This window comes from Conger conger, chromosome 5 (genome assembly GCF_963514075.1).
Source record: "Conger conger chromosome 5, fConCon1.1, whole genome shotgun sequence".
In the NCBI taxonomy this organism is placed as follows: Eukaryota; Metazoa; Chordata; class Actinopteri; order Anguilliformes; family Congridae; genus Conger; species Conger conger.
In genome coordinates this window covers 44,335,913-44,356,437 of record NC_083764.1, presented here as the reverse complement: position 1 = coordinate 44,356,437, position 20,525 = coordinate 44,335,913, and the positions used below count along the sequence as shown (strand labels likewise).

Genomic DNA, 20,525 nt, shown 5'->3' with positions numbered 1-20,525 from the left:
GAACATCCAGGCCATCCGTTACCCTCCAAACCGAGCTGTTCCGGCACATTCCGGAGAGACGGAGTGGAGAATGAGAGGTGTAACCGTCACTCACAGCCCGACAGGAGTTTGCTGTGAAAGCATCAAAGCAGTGATTGACTGCCTGCGCCCAGTTTGGGGTCCGTGAAACCGCTCCAGTTCGGGCTCCTGAAACCCTCCCGGCCCCGCGTTAGCGCCCTGGTGGAGGGCGGACGGGCTCCGTGGCTTGTGCCGGGTTATCCGCGTGAGCTTCTGCACAGTGTCGCCCCGGGGTCCTCCGCGGCGATACTGTCATGTCCCCCACGCTCCAAACGAGCAGTCATTGCCTCACGCTGGGCTGACATAATGTCCCAGTGTATCTGCTTATGCCTCTTTGTCACTCAGAGTATGAACTAGATTAGGTAATGATTTATCTCCTCAAAGCCCCCCCGCCACCTCCCCCTCCCTCTCCCTCTCTCGTCTCTGTCTCTAAGGGATACACTCAAACAGTGTCGGTTTTGTCGGCTTAGATGTTATCGTCATTATATGCGTGTGTTCTTATGTTCCTGCGTGTTTTTACTGTCACTTTTAGCTGTGTGTTGAAGCAGATATAACTTTCCCCCCCTGTCTTCAGCTCTATATTTGAAGAGTAGACTTTTTGAATGCAGTTTTTTCAAAATTCTAAGTCCGCGTTCTAGAACTCCATTGCTTCCATTTACCAGTAGTGATTGTGTCATCAGCTTTAGAATGTTCAGTTAAGAACATTATAATCAGATATTTGTTAGATTTTTTTGAATCACTGCTGAAAATGTGACAATGCATAAGAATAACTGGGGGGGGGGGGGGGGGGGGGGGAGTCAGAGCCGTTTAATGTGTTTCTCAAGATAAAGTGTCTATGAGCAGTTGGGTTAAATGGCACCTCCTCTCTCCCACCCCACTGTTCACTGGCAGCTGCAGAGGTGGGAGTCTCCTTAGCAAATCAAGCCGGGCTCTGGCCCCGTTTAACAAAGTGCTGGGTGCAGATGGGCCCATAGAGTGTCAGTTAACCTTTATTCCCTGTGCATCTGCTGGCCTTCTATGTACTGTTTTATTCAGTAGGAGAGTCACTCAGCTCCCACTCCCTGAAAAGAGCAGCATTGCTTCCCTGCAGAAGTGGATTGTTCATTTGTCCCTCCTGCCTTTTGTGTGTTTTGGGGAACACATGTCACCAGCTCAATTACCCCCTTCATTAACTGCCCCAAGTGAACGAGCCGCCCATCCGCAGCAGCCAGGGGCGTAAAAAGACACACATATGGCCAGAGCTTGCACACACACACACGCACACACACACACACTCACACACACACACACACACACGCACACACACACTCTCACTCTCACACACACATGCACACCCACACATGCGCAAACACATACACACACTCTTGCACACACACTTCACACACACACACACGCGCACCCACACACACACACAAATACACACACACATGCAGGCACACACACACACACTCACACAAACACACTCATGTGCACACACACACATACACATACCTTTGTAAATAGTCATTAACCTACACTCATGCGAGCAAGTCACTCTCCACCAGCTTTCAGGACTTTTCATGGTTAAAAAGACACATCTGTGTGTGACTATGGATGGTGTAACAAATGTACAAATGGGCGCTACATGTAGAAGATGATTACCAATTCAAACCCAACAGCTCATTATGTGCTAGGTGCACACACACCGACATGTAACTCTCACAATCTCCTCAGGTGCCATCAATACAAAAACACTTTCGCAGTGTGAATAGAGAGGACCTGTCTATTTCACACGCTGAGGTGTCTCTCTCTCCACTAAAGCGGAGTGACTTCAGGCCCCATTAGGGATAGAGCACACCTCTCTTCCAGTAAAGGGACATATCTGCGTTCAGAAGTATTCTGTATTTGTTTCAAACTTCTCAGAATACTTGTTATTCCAGTATCAGTATCTTTCCCCGTGTCATTCTCCCCCGCTCTCTGGGGCATGATGGGAAAAGTAGCCTGGGGGCATGGTGGATGAAGGAGCTTATGGGTAGTGCTTCGGTCATGGGGGGGGGTCGGTGGGAGGCAAATCGCTTGGTCTGCTCTATCTTGTCCAAAGGAGCGCACAAATTCTCCCCTCTCCCATTCATTTAGATTTCATTTAGAGTGTTAGCCGGGCCAGTCAGGGAGCGGAGAGGGAGGACGGTTTTGGGGCGCCCCCCTGCTGTGCCCTTCCCCAGCCCCCAGCGGCCCTCTCGGGCTCCCTTTGTGCCTCTCCGCTCCCCTGCTGCGGAGGTGACAGGGTTCTCAGAGCCCAGCCCAGGGCCGCCCTGATGGATTCCACAGATGGAGCGTGGAAATCGGCAGAATGGATCCCAGCCACAGGCTTGCGTCTCGAGGCCGAGAGAAAGAGGAGGGGGCAGGAGGGGGTGGGTGGGGGGGAGGGGGGGGGCGAATAACTCAAAGAGAGAGCGGAGAGAAAGAAATTCGAGGGGGATCACAAAAGTAAAAGTGTCATTCGCCATTAACTCAGAGCGTGTGATGGAGTATCGTCCTCGCGGTCGCTAATAATAAAACGCAGAGGAAGAAAAGGAAAGCGGGAGAAAAGAGGGGCGCCCCGCCCTGCCCCGCCTGCCTCGGCCTTCTGTAAACAAGATGCAGCTCTTTCAGAGCGACGCTTCTTTCCTGTGGGACCTGGCTCTTCTCCTTCTCATTGTCTTTCTCTTCTTTATTCTTTCCTTTTTTTGACTTTACTTTACTTCAGGGATATCATTTTAAACTTCCTTCTTCATCAAAATAATAAAAGTATGTTGACTGCAGTGGCCCTGAATAAAACCCCATTGGACTAATATCCCAGCCTATAGAGGGAAAGGATCAGTGTCCATTCAGCTCTGAAAGAGTTTATGTGTACAGGATACAAACAGTATCAGTACAAAATGTACTTTGAGTTGAGTTTAAAATATTGATGTATGATTAACTCAAGCATTGGCATTGCTTTCCAAACCTTCATAACCGTATTGGTATTGAGTGTGGTACCTGGGATGTGCTCTTTGGCAACTAGGTGCAGTTGTGTATAGTTGGTGGGACATGGCTCTTTGGTAACTAGGGTGTAGTTATGACACGTTGGTGTGAGATATTCTCCTTGGTAATTGAGTGTAGTTATGAAACGTTAGTGTGAGATATTCTCTTTGTTAACTGGATGTAGTTATGAAACGTTGGTGTGAGATATTCTCTTTGTTAACCGGGTGTAGTTATGAAATGTTGGTGTGAGATATTCTGTTTGGTAACTGAGTGTAGTTATGAAACATTGGTGTGAGATATTCTCTTTGGTAACTGGGTGTAGTTATGAAATGTTGGTGTGAGATATTCTCTTTGTAACTGGATGTAGTTATGAAACGTTGATGTGAGATATTCTCTTTGTAACTGGCCGCAGTTATGAAACGCTGGTGTGCTCTTTGTAACTGGGTGGAGTTATGAAACGTTGGTGTGAGATATTCTCTTTGTAACTGGGCGCAGTTATGTAACGCTGGTGTGCTCTTTGTAACTGGATGTAGTTATGAAATGTTGGTGTGAGATATTCTCTTTGGAACTGGGTGGAGTTATGAAATGCTGGTGTGAGATATTCTCTTTGTAACTGGGTGTAGTTATGAAACGCTGGTGTGAGATATTCTCTTTGTAACTGGGTGGAGTTATGAAACGCTGGTGTGAGATATTCTCTTTGGTAACTGAGTGTAGTTATGAAACGCTGGTGTGTGATATTCTCTTTGGTAACTGAGTGTAGTTATGAAACGCTGGTGTGAGATATCGTCTTTGTAACCGGCCCTGATATCCCGGTGCAGCCTGCCACTCTGACGAGGGCTCGGAGGTGGACTCGGAGCCGGACCTGCCCCTGAAGAGGAAGCAGCGGCGGAGCCGCACCACCTTCACCGCCGAGCAGCTGGACGAGCTGGAGAAGGCCTTCGAGAGGACGCACTACCCCGACATCTACACCCGCGAGGAGCTGGCCCAGCGCGCCAAGCTCACAGAGGCCCGCGTGCAGGTGCGTCCTCAAGCCCCGAGCCTCCAGTCCAGCCCCTCACACCCCTCCAGAACACACACGCTGAACAGGGCCTGCAGACCGTGGTGTATCCAGCTACGACCAGCCTGAAATGACCAGCTACCAGCTGTTTCCAAACATATCTTGAGCTGGTCAAACCATATTTGAGTCTTCAGCTGGTCTGAACTGGTCAACCATCTACCAGTTTCAAAACATAGCTTGAGCTGCTTTTTTTCAGCAGGGAACTAAGCGCCAATGAGCTTTCCGCATTGATATTTTAAGAATAGATCAGTTATTATTCTTTGAAAGAAGTTCAAAAGCCATTATACATAACAGGAAGCGCTGTCTCACTTGCTCTTAGTGCAGTGATTGACCCCTCTCCCTGGGTCGATTCTGGACGCTCAAGCCTTGACCGTAGAGAGGAACCTCCTGGGTAGACGCGTAATTGGACATAACGTTACACAGGGTGAGGAGGTTTCAGTGGGCAGACAATTCCCCACCTTATTGATTAACAGCAGCTCCTCTGGCGGACTGGGGTAACCGCACGCTGGTGGAGGAGGTGCCTGCCAGTGGAGCACCTCCCAAACTGACGGAGGTGAAACTGGGAGATTCTGGAAAAATAGGGAAAGCTTATTTAAGTAGTTCTTAAAAACACACTGCCTACGTCATGTCGCTCAAAGCTAAGGACAAAGCACTTCAGCAGTTCGGGTTTCACTGACTGAAGACATGTTGAGATGTAATTAGCAGCTTTATTATCATGGAACTTCAATTTCATTCAGGTCTAAATGTGGATTTAATACAGGATGAAGAGGAAGTATAATATTAAAAGTATAACTTTTCACCCGTCTTTATTATTATTTATTATTTTCACATTTTCACATTTTGTGGACAAGATAGGAAAACAAAGCCCACTCCTGAGCCAATCACAACGCAGCACAAACAACATTCCGCCCAATCGCATCCATCTCACAAGGCCGATCAGCTGCCGGAATGCTCTTTGGCAGATCTGCTCGAACCATTGGCGTGAAGCCCATAAGAGCGACCTGGATCTTCACTCTCATATACACCTCCAGTAAAACCCGGCGCATTCCTCAACCCCTGCCCCCCTCCTGCGGTTCTATTACCCCATCAGCTGTTCTGCTGTAGCTATAACCCTGTGACCTCCCCCCTACCCCTGCACATACACACATTCCTGGGGGTCCTCATCCCCTCCCCGGGGCCCAGTGCAGAATCAGCTCCAAAACACACACAGCAATTTCCCTCCTGTTAGCACACTGCTGCGGATTCCACCTCCCATGCAGCTTAACCCTCCATCAGTGGCATTTTGTTAGATCAGAATCCAGTCATCACACTATCTGTATGTAATATCGATGTAGCTGACTTTCTCTCCGTTAATGTCGAGATGAAATTCCAGACTTAATTACGCCGATGTGTCATATTTGCATTATGTTTCACAGTTTTGACTGGCTGCCACAAAGGCATGACATCATCACTCTGTCCCTGCCAGGTTTGCTTGTGCAGGCTAACCTATAGCTTTAGAGCGGGGAGCTTAGATGTATGCCAGCAGGCACGCGTTTGCTTTCTCAAAATGTAAACACTCACTTAAACTCAAACACTCACACATGCATGCATGCACACACACACACGCAGACATGCTCCCACACACACACACACACACACACACACACACACATACACGTACACACTCGCACACACACACACACACACACACACACACACGCAGACATGCTCCCACACACACACATACACACTGGCACACACACACACGCAGACATGCTCCCACACACACACACTCGCACACACACATACACATACACACATGCACACACACATACACACATACAAACACACACACACACACACACACACACACGTGTACATACACACACACACACACACACACGTGTACATACACACACATACACACACATACACACACACGCTCCCACACCTCTGACCCTCTAGCTCTTCCTCCAGGTGTGGTTCAGCAACAGAAGAGCTCGCTGGAGGAAGCAGGCAGGAGCCAGCCACCTGATGGCCTTCAACCACCTGATCCCGGGAGGGTTCCCCCCGTCCGCCATGTCCAGCCTGCAGCCCTATCAGCTCTCAGACAGCCCCTATCCCCCCACATCCCTGGCACAAGGTGAGCGTCTCCTCCTGCGCTCCCCTAGTCTGCTCTCCTCCCACAGTCTGCTCTCATTCCACAGTCTGCTCTCATCCCACAGTCTGCTCTCATCCCTCAGTCTGCTCTAATCCCTCAATCTGCTCTCATCCCACAGTCTGCTCTCATCCCTCAGTCTGCTCTCATCCCTCAGTCTGCTCTAATCCCTCAGTCTGCTCTCATCCCACAGTCTGCTCTCATCCCTCAGTCTGCTCTCATCCCACAGTCTGCTCTAATCCCTCAGTCTGCTCTCATCCCTCAGTCTGCTCTCATCCCACAGTCTGCTCTCATCCCTCAGTCTGCAGGTCTGATTCCCAAAGGGGGACTGCTGCTCTGCCTTTAGGCCAGACTTTTTCCATTTGTGTCATGACATGTAGTCACAGAGTGTATGTGTACCCTTATGAAAAAAAATCACGTGGGATTTGCCTTTTCACATGTGAAAATCACACTTTCACATTTGAATTTAACATTTTCGAAAATTTCGAAACGAAAGTACCACATGTGAACTGGACATTTTCTTAAGTAATTGTGTTTTTTCCCATGTGAATGAAAATGTCCACATGTGAGAAGAATATAGGTCACATGGAGTCATTGGAATCTTCCCGTTTTTTTCATGTTGCTGACTTTTTGAAATGTTAACTACAATGTTAACTTGTGATTATAGTGTTTTTCCACTCTCATATTATAAGTGGGAATATTTTAGTAGTTCATATGTGTGCTCTTCACATGTTGGGTGTTCACATGAGGTTTTTGAACATGTGATTTCCTTGTAAGGGCAACGCAATTCCGCACATTACACAGAAGTTCAAATGTCGACGGTTTATATAAGTAGTAAATGAGCAAACTGAATGCTAACCCTGTTTTCTTTATCTACCCTTTCTTTTGGCCTCCCTCTCTGATTCCAACTCTCTGTGGAATTCTGTTCTTCTCTCTGTTGCCATTCTTACCCTCTCTCCCTCTTTCCCTCTCTATCGGTCTCTCTCCCTCTCACCCTCTCTTTCTCTCTATCCTCTCCCTCTCTATCCCTCTCTCTCCCCCTCTCTCCCCTTATCCCTCTCTCTGCCTCTCTCTCTCTCTCTCTCTCTCTCTCTCTCTCTCAGGGTCAGAGCAGCACAGTACTCTGCACAGGCCCCAGCCCCTGCCTCCCACCTCCATGCACCAGGGCGGTCTGACAGCCGCGGGGGCCGGAGGGCAGGAGGGCAGCTCGGCCTACTGCCTGGGCTCCGGCCGGCACGGATTCTCCGGATACCCCGACAACTTTGTGTCCCCGTCTGGCCACTCCAACGCCATGACACCCACCATCAGCAACGGGCTGTCTCCACAGGTCGGTCCCCACAGCCTGCCTCTACGGTCATTACATTAGTTCAGTTAGTCTTCAAGGGTTCGGTTTTATCTGCGTGATCACTCTGAGACTCAGAACTGTAGTTTCCTCTAGGGTCTTCAACCCACTTGTCCCTGGTTCTGATTTGCACTTTATTGTATGTCGCTCTGGATAAGAGCATGTAATGTAATGTAATTACACACACACACACACACACACAGACACACACACGCACACACGCTTCCTCTCTCTCAATTCCATTCAAATCAAATGCTTTATTGGCATGATGCACTGCATTTCAAAACACAAAACACAAAAAGCCAAAGTTTAGAGATTAATTGTAATGAAACCCCCCCCCCCCCCCCCCCACTAACAATAGCAGCATAAGGTTCTTGGCATGATATATTTCAAAATACATTGCCAAACTGTAGCGATAACAAAAATCAAAACAGTAAAAACAGTAACAACAATAATAGTATAAATAACAGCAACATAACATTTATTAACTATTAATTATTATTGTTTGTTTCAATTTTGTCATTTGTTTCCGATATATAGTGAGCCTTTATTATTAGATGTTTCTACATCTAGTCACACACACACACACGTATCCACACATAGTAATCCCTCCATTCGCCATCATATTAATGTTACATATTTTATAAATGCAGTTTCATACACTTTCTTCCTGAAATTACTGCTTTAACAAAATATGGACAAAACCAGTTGAATGTTTCTTAAAAGTCTGCTGAGTAGCTGTTGTGGACAGTGGTTGTTAGTGTCCAAGTGTGTTATACTGCAGTTGGATTTCACTGGCCAGGCCTACGGGGAAAGGGAAACGGTCTGTGTTTTTTTTGGGAAATTCAGTTACATTTCACCCTGGACACGAGCAGATAAAAGGTTAATAACATGGTGGTGGCCACGTGCTGTTTTGGTCAGATAAAGATCATAAGGAGAGGGAGAAAGACTCTTGTCTGGAAGATGAGAGGGAAAGGGGAGGTAAAGCATTCTGCCAACAGCGCAAATGAAAACTGAAAAGACAATTATGGCCAATTACACACTCATCTCAAGCTGTCATAGGCCACCTTTACTGCAGGGAGGCCTTAACAGGCAGAAAATAAGATTTTAATAGTACAGAGGCAGGCCAGGAGAAACACATGGGACTGTGAATCCCTGGTGTCCTGCCTGTGCTTTTACCCATGTGATAGAAACACACACACACACACACACACACACACGTAAACACACACACACACACACACACACACACACACAGGCACACATGCATGCACACACACATACACACACACACGCACACACACACATGCACGCACATACACACACACATACAGACAGACACACACACACACACACGCACATGCATGCACACACACACACACATACGCACGCACGCCCACACACACACACACACACATACACACACACACATAGACACACACACACACATGCACATACACATGCACACACACACACGCATGCACACACACACACACACACACACATATACGCACGCCCACACACATGCACACACACATACACACACACGCACAAACACACACACACACATGCACGCACACATGCACACACACATACACACACACAGACACACCATTCTGACTTGAAGCTGTTTTTGTTTTATTTCCTACTGGGTCACCCTTCATTGCATCTTTCTTGTATTTATTTTGTATCTCAGACACAATGCATTTTCGAAGCTCAGAGGCCGGCTCCAATAGTGATTCACCACTTATCCTGCCATTAGACCACTTTAGGTGGCTCCGTGCTAAAACAGAGCCTTCCTTTGCTGGAACTAGAAGATGCCCATACTGTGGGGTGTGTCAGTATATGGGCTGTATTTGGTTTTTAAATAATAAAAATGTTACATTGATTTTATTAATCAAAACAAACAAAGGATTTCTCATGACTGCATTGCTGTCATATTCCTTTTTTTTGTCATATTTTTTAAATGTGAGCACTGGCCCTGATCTTGGTAAAAAATATGATTGCTTAACCTACATATTATTTTCCCCAACATGCGGCCCAATAATTTATATGTGCTTCCCATCAAATTTCCTAATCTACATCCTCATCTTTAATGAGACGTTTTGCACTCAAACTTAGTGCCACGATATTTATTTATTTATTTATTTATTTATTACAAAAAAACTGCCTCCTTGCTGAAAGACTCACATTTTGCTCTTTTGAAAATTCTGAGATGGGATGAAGGCAATTTGTTTATTTCTGCCCTTTCGCTTCAGATTTCTCCGGCTGGCTCTCGCTGCCACTGCTGCCTCAGATATCTTAATGGCAGTAATGGCAATCAAGCATTCAAAGGCCATATTTACCAGCCCCCTTTGATGGCCACGGTCATGCGCGCCAAGTAATTGTTTATGTTCGGTGGGTCACAATATGGCAGTCACTTACCCTGAAGAATTTTTTGCAGGAGCGTGTAAGCACATGGCGATGCTAGGAACAGTATAGCCTCAGATAAAAAGCAGTCACTCTGAAATGTGGAATGTATGGAACGTTCCAGCATCTTAATTGATTGCCACCGAGCACGTTACCCTCACAAAGAGAGTACGGTAACACAGTGTGTAATTTATGCAAATGACTTATTGGCACTTTGACGCCGGTAATTTATTTCACTTAAATGTTCATTATTGCATTTTTGTGCGTGACGTGGAATTGTTCGCTGCATCTCAAATGTGCTAATTTGTGTTCCGGATAGGATATTATTCATTCCCAAGTGTATCAGTGATGTCTGAGTTCTTACGGCGATACACTCAGTTCAATCCATCGCATTTCATTTTACAACAATATATACGATATGTGGTCCATTCTACTTAATGCGAGATTGATACTTGATACTTTTAATAATTTTCACTAGATTGCATGTATAAACCACCCCTCAGTTTCCATAGGCACCAGGGTTCAAAGGTCAGTGCAAAGTGAGCCCTCGCAGGTTGTTCTTTCCCACTGGCAAAATCTCTCGTCGGCTAACATTTGATCCGGCACATACCTGGAGAATCATTTCCCACCGCTACCATGGCAGCATGGGTTTGCACCCCCCACAGGCTGTAATCCCCGTGACAACCTCGAAACAGGCACACCCAGCGGTGGCTTGGTTTCACTGCGAGGTCCTCGCGAGTGGGTAGGATTTCTCAGACTGGCCATTCTTTTACTACGGAATGTATTGCTTGCATTCCTCCAAAAAGTCATTTGTTTAGCAATTCATGCTTCGTTGTCTTTGCTCTTCATTCATCTCCATCCGGGGTTCTTGTGATTTTTAATTGGGCTGAATCTTCCAGGATTTGTGAAAAAAGGAAGTTGTAATGCAGTGAATAGCAGACGCTAACTTTTGTGGCCATAAGACATATGGTGCCTTAACATAATCATGGCAGGTTGTGATGATCGGTCATAGTTTAATCGAGTTTAATAGAGAATAACAAGCGCTATTATGGAGTAGCTATGACAGTAATACGACACATCAGCCCCCCCTCCTCTCTCTCTCCGTGATGAATGGAGTGCCTGACCTTCATGTGTTTCCTGTTTGGAGGGAACACACTCCGCTCCTCACAGTTGTCCTCTATGACAGAACTCCCGCAAATCGCACAAATCGTCCGAGTGTGTGTGTGTGTGCGGCCCCCAGGTGGGGAAGCGGCAGCTAGTCTCACGTTGTGCGGCGATATTTCTCTTTCCCCGTCTTCTCTGTTTCTCCCCATCTCTGTCTCCCTGTGGGCTTCACAACAGTCTGAAGGATAAAAACCTGCATTATTTTCCATAATAATGTAAAATAAATGCTATGGAAGTGTAAGTGAGATTGTATAGAGCGAGAGGAAATGAGTATGCACGTGTACCAGCCTTTCCACTATATCCCATAATACCCTCTGGCTCTTCACACCTGTCTTTCAAGGACATGGTCTGTTAAGATGCCACACTTGTCTCTTTAAGATATGGGAATCGAGAAAGCAATCTTATTTGAGGCAAAAAGCCTTCCCTGGTGTAAAATCCAGTATGGCCAGCTTGAAATACCAGCAACCAACTGTTTCAAAACATAGCTTCAGCTGGTCAAACCATGTTGAGTATAGAGCTGGGCTAACCGGTTAACCGGCTGTTTCAAAACCTAGCTTGAGCTGCTTTTTTCGGCAGGGTTTACACGTACCTTTCAGTGCTCATTACCATGCATCGAAGCCCACGCTTTTCTGTGTAAACAGCACGTGAAAGGAAGATCGTTTCTGAGGAACCTTTTTCTGGGGGTGAAAGAAAGCAACCCTCTTCTTCAAATCAGAATTTGCCCCTCTGTTTTTATGCTGGGAAATGATTTAAAGGAAACCATCTGTCTGGGTGAACATGGAATAATATGTCGCTTATGTTCAGAACCCAAGGAACGGTGATTTTTAGGCATACCTGCTTTTGATTAACTATTAGGGGTTAGCAGAGTTCTGCATTTGAGAATTGATTGAATGTTAGGTATTGAGAGGTAGTTTTGAGTTTACCATGGTTGTCAACGAAGACAGCCTTCGTCTTAGGTTTCATCTGTACACCAAAAGTTTCTCATGCTAAATTTTTTTGATTTGTTTTAATGAATTTTGGGGGTATTTAAGGGGCAACTTTTTCACTCTGCTCATAAACATCCAGCACCCTGAGGCAGCTTTCTTCCTCTTAGCACCAAAGAAAAAAAGTCCCTAAATTTGATTATCTCACCCATAATGAAGTGCAGATCAGAGACTTACGTACTTGTTCCCAAGCCCAAAGTCGTTCAGCAATGGGCTGGACGTTTGTGCGGGATCTTTCATCTTTGTCCACGTCACCGATAATGTCTTAATTGTGTGGAATTGTTTTTTAATATATATTTTCAAGCGCTTTAATGATAAATTGCAAAAAGTTTAACAATTTTAGTCTCTCTCTCTCTCTCTCTCTCTCTCTCTCTCTCTCTGCTTGAACCTTCAAAAAAAGTATTTTCAGTTTTTTCATAATTTATCATTTACTGTAATTATTTAATTTCATTGGTTGCCACGTTACATTAAAATGGCAAATAGCATAAAGTTATATACATCTGGGGACAATAAAACTATTGGGACATTCAACGTTTCCTCCTCCATTTGAAGAGTCTGCTCTCTGTGGACTATACAGAGCTCTCTGTTCCCTCTGTCCCTGTTGGAATGCCTAATTTACTGCCTGATTAGTCCTATAGGACGTTTTCCACGGGGAGTGTATTTTTTTCCACCACCGCACTATGAAAGAGATCACATGATTGTAATGAGCGAATTAAAAGGCGGAAATAAAACCTCTCCGATGGCACGTCTGGCTGTTCCCTAGCCCTCTCCCGTTACATGTTTGTTTGAGTATCTGTGAGTGAAAATGTGTGGGTTCCGACCGGGGTGACATGGCTGTCCTCTTGCCTACCACTGCTGTGGGTGTGTTTATGAGACATGGGATGTGTACTCTAATCCCGACAGCTGTAGGCTTTGAGTATATTCTCTGAAAAACGTGCCTAAAAAGGTACAAATGCTTGTTACTGGGGTGGTACCCTATAGGTGCCTACATTTGTACCCCTTGCCAGGAATATATAATTAATTTCAAAATGTTTTGTATAAAATGAATACACAAATAGAACACATAAATAGACAAATATTATACTACATTCAGGGTACATTTGGGAACCTTTATTTCTGTAGTTTTATCATGTAGTGTAGCATATGTAGTGAAAATTGCTTCTATAAAAATTGAGCAACTAAAATGTAACCAACCCTGGGTAAGAGTGCTTGTAATACAAATTAATCCCATGACACCAATTCAAAAATGTAATTATTTATTTTTTGCTACAGTGCCTGTCACTAATCGTGACCTTGAATTGTGAATTATAAGGTTTGATCTGCGTTCTGAGTAATTTTGAGATGTTGAGCTTCAAAGCTTTCACATCATTACACAGAAAAACTGAAATGCAGGGCAGTTCTTCATATATCAAAATGACCGGCACCCTAAAACTACTACTTTGAATGTACAAAACCAAAATCTGGTCAAATGACCCTATAAACAACATATTTATGACACACATTTTTGTCAAAACGTCAGTTTAGAACCGTATAATTCTAAGGTCTGGAAATGTCGAGCCTACAGCACAACCTCCCGGTATGACCGCTTGACCGCACAGTCACTGAGCTTTTGGGGTCTCCCCCCTCTCTCCCCAGGTGATAGGTCTGCTGAACCCGGGCGGGGTCCCTCACCAGCCGCAGAGCGACTACGCCCTGTCGCCCCTTCCCGGAGGCCTGGAGCCCGGCAGCGGGGTGACCTCCTCCTGCTCCCGCTCCCAGCGACTGGAGGGCCTGTCCGGGCTGCCCAACATGCCTGCCCTGCCCAGCTCCCAGTCCTACTGCCCTCCCACCTACAGCTCCTCTGGCTACGGAGTGGACCATGTCCCCTCATACCAGTACAGCCAGTACGGGCAAAGCAAGGTCAATACCAACTCTATCTCTCTACCTCTCTACCTCCCTCTGAATAACTGCTTACCTGACCTTATCTGTCTGATAACATGATCCCTGTACATATTATATCTTCTGTTTGGGCAATTATATCCTGTTGAGAAAAAAACGAAAAACTAAAGTTTATGTATGTAAATGTTTTCACATGATACAATGTCTTGGATGACAAATACATATAGCAGTAAAGATATTTGCAAAATATTAATTTTAGTTTTACCTCCCTATGTAGTGTAGTTTTCAGCATAGATGAATATATGATTTATATAGGAGGACATAGAGAAACTGTAGTCTTTCTGTGATCAGTTGGTTTAATTGTGACAATCCCTTGCCTCTGCTGTTGAATATGTTCATGGGTTGGTATGTTATGAGCTTTGTAAATTTCGTTGTCCGATCATTGGTGCTTCTTTGAAAATGTATCCGGGTTAATTTAAAAGTAAAGGTATGTCTCTCGGATATACAAAATATGTACAATTTCACGATATATTTATAGTAATGAAATGATTGCATTTTAATTGGATGCTAACAAAAAAGGTCAACTGGAATAAATAAAAAAAATCACATCACACACAGATTGTGTTCTAGAAGGAGTATCAAAATCCACATTTCTGCTATATTAACATCCATGTACCCACAAAAAAGTAATCTTTTGACATGCGGGTGATTGCAGAGTTCGGTTCCTTTGCCCGGGTGACCTCATGTGATGAGCTGGCCCTCAAACCTAGAGCTCCATGCTAATGCCACGAGATTTATTTTATGTAAGGAATACATCTCTGGTTACATGAAAAACGACACAAATATCACATGTGTTTGACAGACGGCAAGAAAGAGAGAGAGAGAGAAAGAGAGAGAGGGAGCAATGGAGGGAGACAGCGAGAGAGAGCAAGAGAGAGAGAGATACTGTCACTGTGGAAGAAACCTTATCAATGACATCTTGATGTTATTAATTTTGTGAGCCCTGGGACCCATGTGCTGCTGGGTGGTGGTGGGTGGGAGTGACAGGGAGGGGTGGGGGGGGGAGAAGGGGCGGGGGAGAGTGGGCAGAAATGAATGTGTTCTGAGGATTGAAATGGCCCCTGGCAGGCTACAATTCAAAACATGTGCGAGGTCAACTCAAAAATCACTATTGATCGTCATCCTGGATTGATGCGGCACGTCAAACTTAAACAGGATTATACATCCACCTAAAACCTGCAACCACCACCCCCCCCCCTCCCCCTTGCCCGACCACCTCTCATTAAATATTACACAACAGCTGAAGCAACAGGACCAGTCGTGACCCCATGTTCAGATGCTGTCATAACTGTCTGTAATGTGTCTTTTTTATTTCTTTGTTTTCCAGGTGTCTTTCATTATTTGAAGCCCGATATTGCCTGACCGAGAAATTCTCTCAAACTCTCAGCCAAGAAGACTCCCTCAATGCGTTTTTTTGGGGCGTGGCCTGGGCCTGGGACGATGGGGGCGGAGGGGAGGAGTCTCTCTGATCCGGTGTGGGACGGGCTCATTTGGATAATCAGTGGGCGAAACGGCGGACGATCTAGTTACCCGTCGTCCAGTCTTCTCACTTTACCTCACCGTTTGAAAACCGCGGCAGTCTGCGCCTGTGATCCGGGGAAAGAAAAGAGGGAGGCGAGGTGGAGGGGAAAGAGAAAACAGTAAAAGTCAGGCGCTGCCTGGCGCGTATAGGGACTGACGGTGTAGTCGCTGCGGGCAGAACGCATCGACGCATCGACGCACCTCGGGGGCACTTCTTGGGACTACTGCGAAGAGACGCTCGCGAGAACAACGGCGCGGTCCGAGAGCTGGTTTCGGATGAAAGAATATGACATTGGAGGCGCCCGAACGAGGTGGCGAAACGTCCCTTCGTGTACAGACTCATTTGAAAAGACTGAGAATCGCTCAGAAAGACAGATACGTTTTTGTTCTTTGAGAGGAATGGAGAAGGAAGTCATTTGGTGAAATATAAGCTCCCTCCAGTCTTCTCTGATCATTGTGGTAAAACAGTTAGTGGGAACAACAGAGACATAATAAGCACATATATTCCAAATGCAGACTGTAAACCCCCCAAGAATGATAAAATAGTACAGTCATTGAGGGACGAATGTGAAGAAAAAAAAACCCTGAAAGAATTCTATTCAGTCCCTTCTCGGTATTTTACCAAGTTACAAAAATGTAGCTGACAGTCTAGCCATGCTTCATGGAAACATGAATGTGAGTTTCATCAACAAAATGGAGGCTAATAGTTATGACAAAAACAACTCCAAAGTGGACAGGTATTTCTGGCACACTTTTGAGGAAAAGGAGGATAGGTAGATGGACAGACACATAGTTACACAAGGGAAGCTACCTACTCATATTGACGGCTGCAACGTAAACTTGGGTTGAGTCCCAAATCTTTAAAAAAATCTTTTGGGTTTTAGGCAACTGATTTCCTTCCTTCTCTGTGCTGGCTAGCTAGCACACCGGATAAGCGCACACACAGCAATCCATGCGTGACATACCTTTCATCTGTTACCTTGCCAACGGAACCACAAGAAGGAAGCCAATACACAGGCTAAAGCCAGAAGAATGCTCGCAAACTACAGGGCAAATGTACGAGATGTAATTCATTATGCTGTAATGTACAGTGATATTTTTCACCAGTCACTCCTCAGATTACATGCAGTCAAATGCTCATCAAGCACTCTGTCCCACTGGCAAAAGTGCAATAACACTACCCTCAGAAGTCATGACGCTCAATCAATGAAACTGAACTCAACAACTGAGAAATGGAACTGAGATTTATTTTCCACTTCCATCCTTATTTTTATACAAAAACAATTTTGTAAATATGTGCCACAGATTTCATTAAAAATGCAAACGGACTGCATTTTCCCACGTGATGTAACGAAACCAAATTTGTTTTGTTTTCGGCTTGTTATGAGCTTGGAACTGTCAGTGTTCATGCGTAATCGAGAAAAGATCACAACTACAGTGAAATGAACACGTAGTTATTTATTGTTTCAGGCATATAGGTGCTAGCTTATAGTTCTAAAGTAGCATTAGATGGTAGATTGGCCTTATATTTTAAGGTGACAGAAAATATAACATTGTTTCTTTTTTATACTTGCATTTTTATATATACATACAAATATATATAATTTTCATATATGAATGCACCACATTATTTTGGTGTAAAATGCCTTGTGTTCAAATGCTGTACTATTTACTATTTATAACTAAAGAATAAAAATATCAATTAGAAACCGCTTCAAGCATTTTATTGTATGCCATGACAAATCACTTTATAACTTTCTAAAATAAAAATCTTGCTGTGTAAAAAAATCCCATGAAGCACACAAGCACACCAAGTGACTATGAATCATACCTCCAGTTTCATGGAAAAAATGACCAAAAATAAAAACTTTTATTTTTTCCCATGAATAGCACTGAATGCTGACGGGAGCTCCAGTGCACTCTGGGTAAAAACCGGAGCTATAACAAACACGGCACTGTCTCAGCACAGCCAGAGAAACAGATGACAGTGCTATTAATACCAATTTGCCCCAAAGCCATACATATACTTTCTTCTCATAAACAAAGGATATATATAGCATATAAACTAATATGTTATTTGTGTACATGAATGTGATCCTTTGTGTTTTTAAGAAGGTGTTTTCAGAATACATGCATAAACACACATAAAAATATGAGTCTCCTTATCCCCTCCATTTGTGCGTCGGTGACCTCACACAGGCAGATTCCTCACACAGGGGACCTTTTAATAGCCATAATGAGAGAAGCAGACACCTGTGAACGGGGTTAACGTTGCGCCACAGCGAATGTACGAGCATTAGTCATCGCAGAGGACTCGCAGTTCAGGAGGTTGCCTTTTAAAGATACGCAGCTCCGTGCACAGAGAATAAAATACGATTACGCTGAAGACCATGAAGCCACCCTTCAGAAGACTGTGCTCGGCGCTGTTGTTTTTCTTTCTCGAGCGGTTCGGCGGCCTGCAGCTGGGCCTGCCATTCTCAGAGTGTGTGTGTGCGTGTGTGTGTGTGTGTGTGAGAGAGAGAGAGATGGGGATACATGTAGTATGTGTTTGTGTTGGAATGGACGTGTGTATGCGTATGTACTATGTGCATCTCTGGGTGTGTGTGAGTGCTCTTTGTAGGAGGATTAGTTGAAGTGTATCTAGCTAAGGAAAACATAGTGTTAACTGATTTGTTGTTTTCTTAATAAGCAATTATTGTTTAAAAAATCAGACCCACATATGATTGTGTTTGTGTGTGTGTGTGTGTGTGTGAGAGAGAGAGAGAGACAGAGAGGGAGAGAGAGAGAGAGAGCTCACTGTGAGTTTTTGACTGTTTTGAGTGCAGGCAGATAAAATTTCAACGTTTTTCTTGTCTCCGGTAAACTCACTTTACAAGCACTTAACCTGTATGACACAGTGGGGTCAGAGGAATGAGAGACTCACTCCTTCCACAATGTCGGTGGATGTGACCCCACCACACACACATGGAGGACAACTTAACCTCTAACCTCCAACCCCTTTGAAACCAGTGGCCCACTTGACAGCAGCTGACAATTCCAGGAATTACTGGAGAGACACAAAGAGAAAGCGAACGATGGAGAAAGGGAGGAGCGGTAATGAGATATAGACAAAAAGATTATATTCTTATTTACCAACTGTACTTTACAGGTTGTATATAATTGCTCACATAAAAGGTATTGTTAAATGCATAACTTTTGTATGCATTGTACTGTAGATGTAACCTGGACCTAGACCAGGCCCTCAATCTATCTAAGTAAGTGACCTACAGTCAATCTTAAATTAACACCATCACTCCCAAATAATATTGTTAGTAAGCACCAAGCTAGCCCCTAAAGTTAAACATCTTCAACATGTAGGACTGGAACCCTATAGACTATAGAGTGAAATGGTGGGTAGAGAAAAGGGTTTTTTTGATGGAGATTCTCCAGATTGCTGAGTTTATTCTAAGGAATAACCACAATATTCCGCAACAGAGAGCCCTGGGAGTCTCCGGGATTATGAAATGTTATGATAGATTTATGTTATGGCCCTCGGTTACAAATGTTTCGACTTTATTTTGGAGAAATCATGTTTTGTTTATTTGGTATTTCAAAAACTACAAACTGGTGCCTTTTACTATGTTGATAGTGTTCCTGTGGGTCAGAGCTGATGGACAGATTCTGGGTAGTGTCCTCTTTGTCTGGTCTAACTTAACTTCCTAGGCACTTTGATATGTTAATCTAAGTGGTTTAACATATGCCTATTGCATATTTCTTCCTTACGCAAATTCGTGTTAGCGTGTTATAGCTAGATAGCCGCAATTTTCAGTGCATGTTGGCTGTGAGCGAGACAAATCTTTCATGCCCTGGTACCTCCAGTTCAAAGTTCAAACCACCCAAACCCACTCACACGTACACACACCATACATACAGCAAAAACCGACAGTGATCCCACAGCACCCATAGATTACAGATAAAAACCAATATGCTTTTTGGAAACCTCATACACGCATATGCAAAAGAGTATGATGATATATTAAAAATGGGGCATAAATTAGAATAAAGTGTCAGCTGTAATGCAATGTGATGGAAGGGACTAACAAAGTTACAACATTCTGTATGACGCTGTCAACATAACCTGGACTGTTGTGACACTCCACCCCTGACAACCCCATTCACCCCCAAAACATACAAAACTAGGGGGTCAAGTTTGTCAGTTTGAGTTCCAAAGTTCCCATCTCTATGTCATGAGCTGTCAGCGGAATCAAGATGGTGATTACGTCAGTAAAAGCATTTGAAGCTGATTAATGAGTCACACTTTATTGATCTCAGTCACAAATGGAAATTTAATTTTCAAACTTGATTCCATGATATTTTTTGTCCAACTTTTATATATATATATTTAAAAAAAGGATCATTGCCTTCAGTCATAGACATGTCAAAAGTGCCCGTTACAACACCCTCCACCTGTCAATGCACTCAACACTGAGGACCGTGGCCGAGTGGGTCTTCTCCAAGACTTGAGCTAACAGGGGCTTTTAGTGTAATCTGGATGATTTTCATGATCCCACACATAGAAATGTAATTGTCACACTAACTACCATCCCAAAGCAAAATTGCTGTAAATAAAGCAGATTTTTGATAGCCTTAATTCATAAACATTTCGAAAGGTCATGCCCAGACACAAAATGGCCTATAACGTACCTCAGCTGCCTGTCCAATCCTCGCAAAACCTTTGCTTATTTGCCAGTGTGTTCCATAATGATTTCTCTGACTATCTTTGCAATGAGTGCTTGGAACCCTATAATTGCTGCGGCTATATTTACTCTTTTTTTTTTCTTGGCAGAAGCAAAGCAGTCGAGATATTGGACATGGTTCCCTTCCAAAATATTCATTAAAACAGGTGATAAAAATAGTCTATTGACCGCAGTGCACCCCTGTGTGTGAAAGGACCTC

The 20,525-nt window shown here is 44.4% G+C and overlaps 1 protein-coding gene across 4 annotated transcripts in view; it reads left to right on the top strand.

Moving 5' to 3' along the window:
• The window catches only part of LOC133128405 (paired box protein Pax-3-A-like), a 22,242-nt gene extending 6,494 nt beyond the window's left edge, over window positions 1-15,748 (top strand). For 2 of the 4 annotated variants that reach the window (XM_061241894.1, XM_061241893.1), the window contains exons 5-9: window positions 3,858-4,057; window positions 6,053-6,218; window positions 7,337-7,560; window positions 13,767-14,025; window positions 15,397-15,431. In XM_061241894.1, coding sequence (XP_061097878.1) covers window positions 3,858-4,057; window positions 6,053-6,218; window positions 7,337-7,560; window positions 13,767-14,025; window positions 15,397-15,431 — 884 coding nt within the window. Of the gene's footprint in view, window positions 1-3,857; window positions 4,058-6,052; window positions 6,219-7,336; window positions 7,561-13,766; window positions 14,031-15,396 lie in introns of all 4 variants that reach the window. The other 2 variants (XM_061241892.1, XM_061241895.1) reach the window with 2 other exon arrangements.
• Window positions 15,749-20,525: the final 4,777 nt, after the last annotated feature.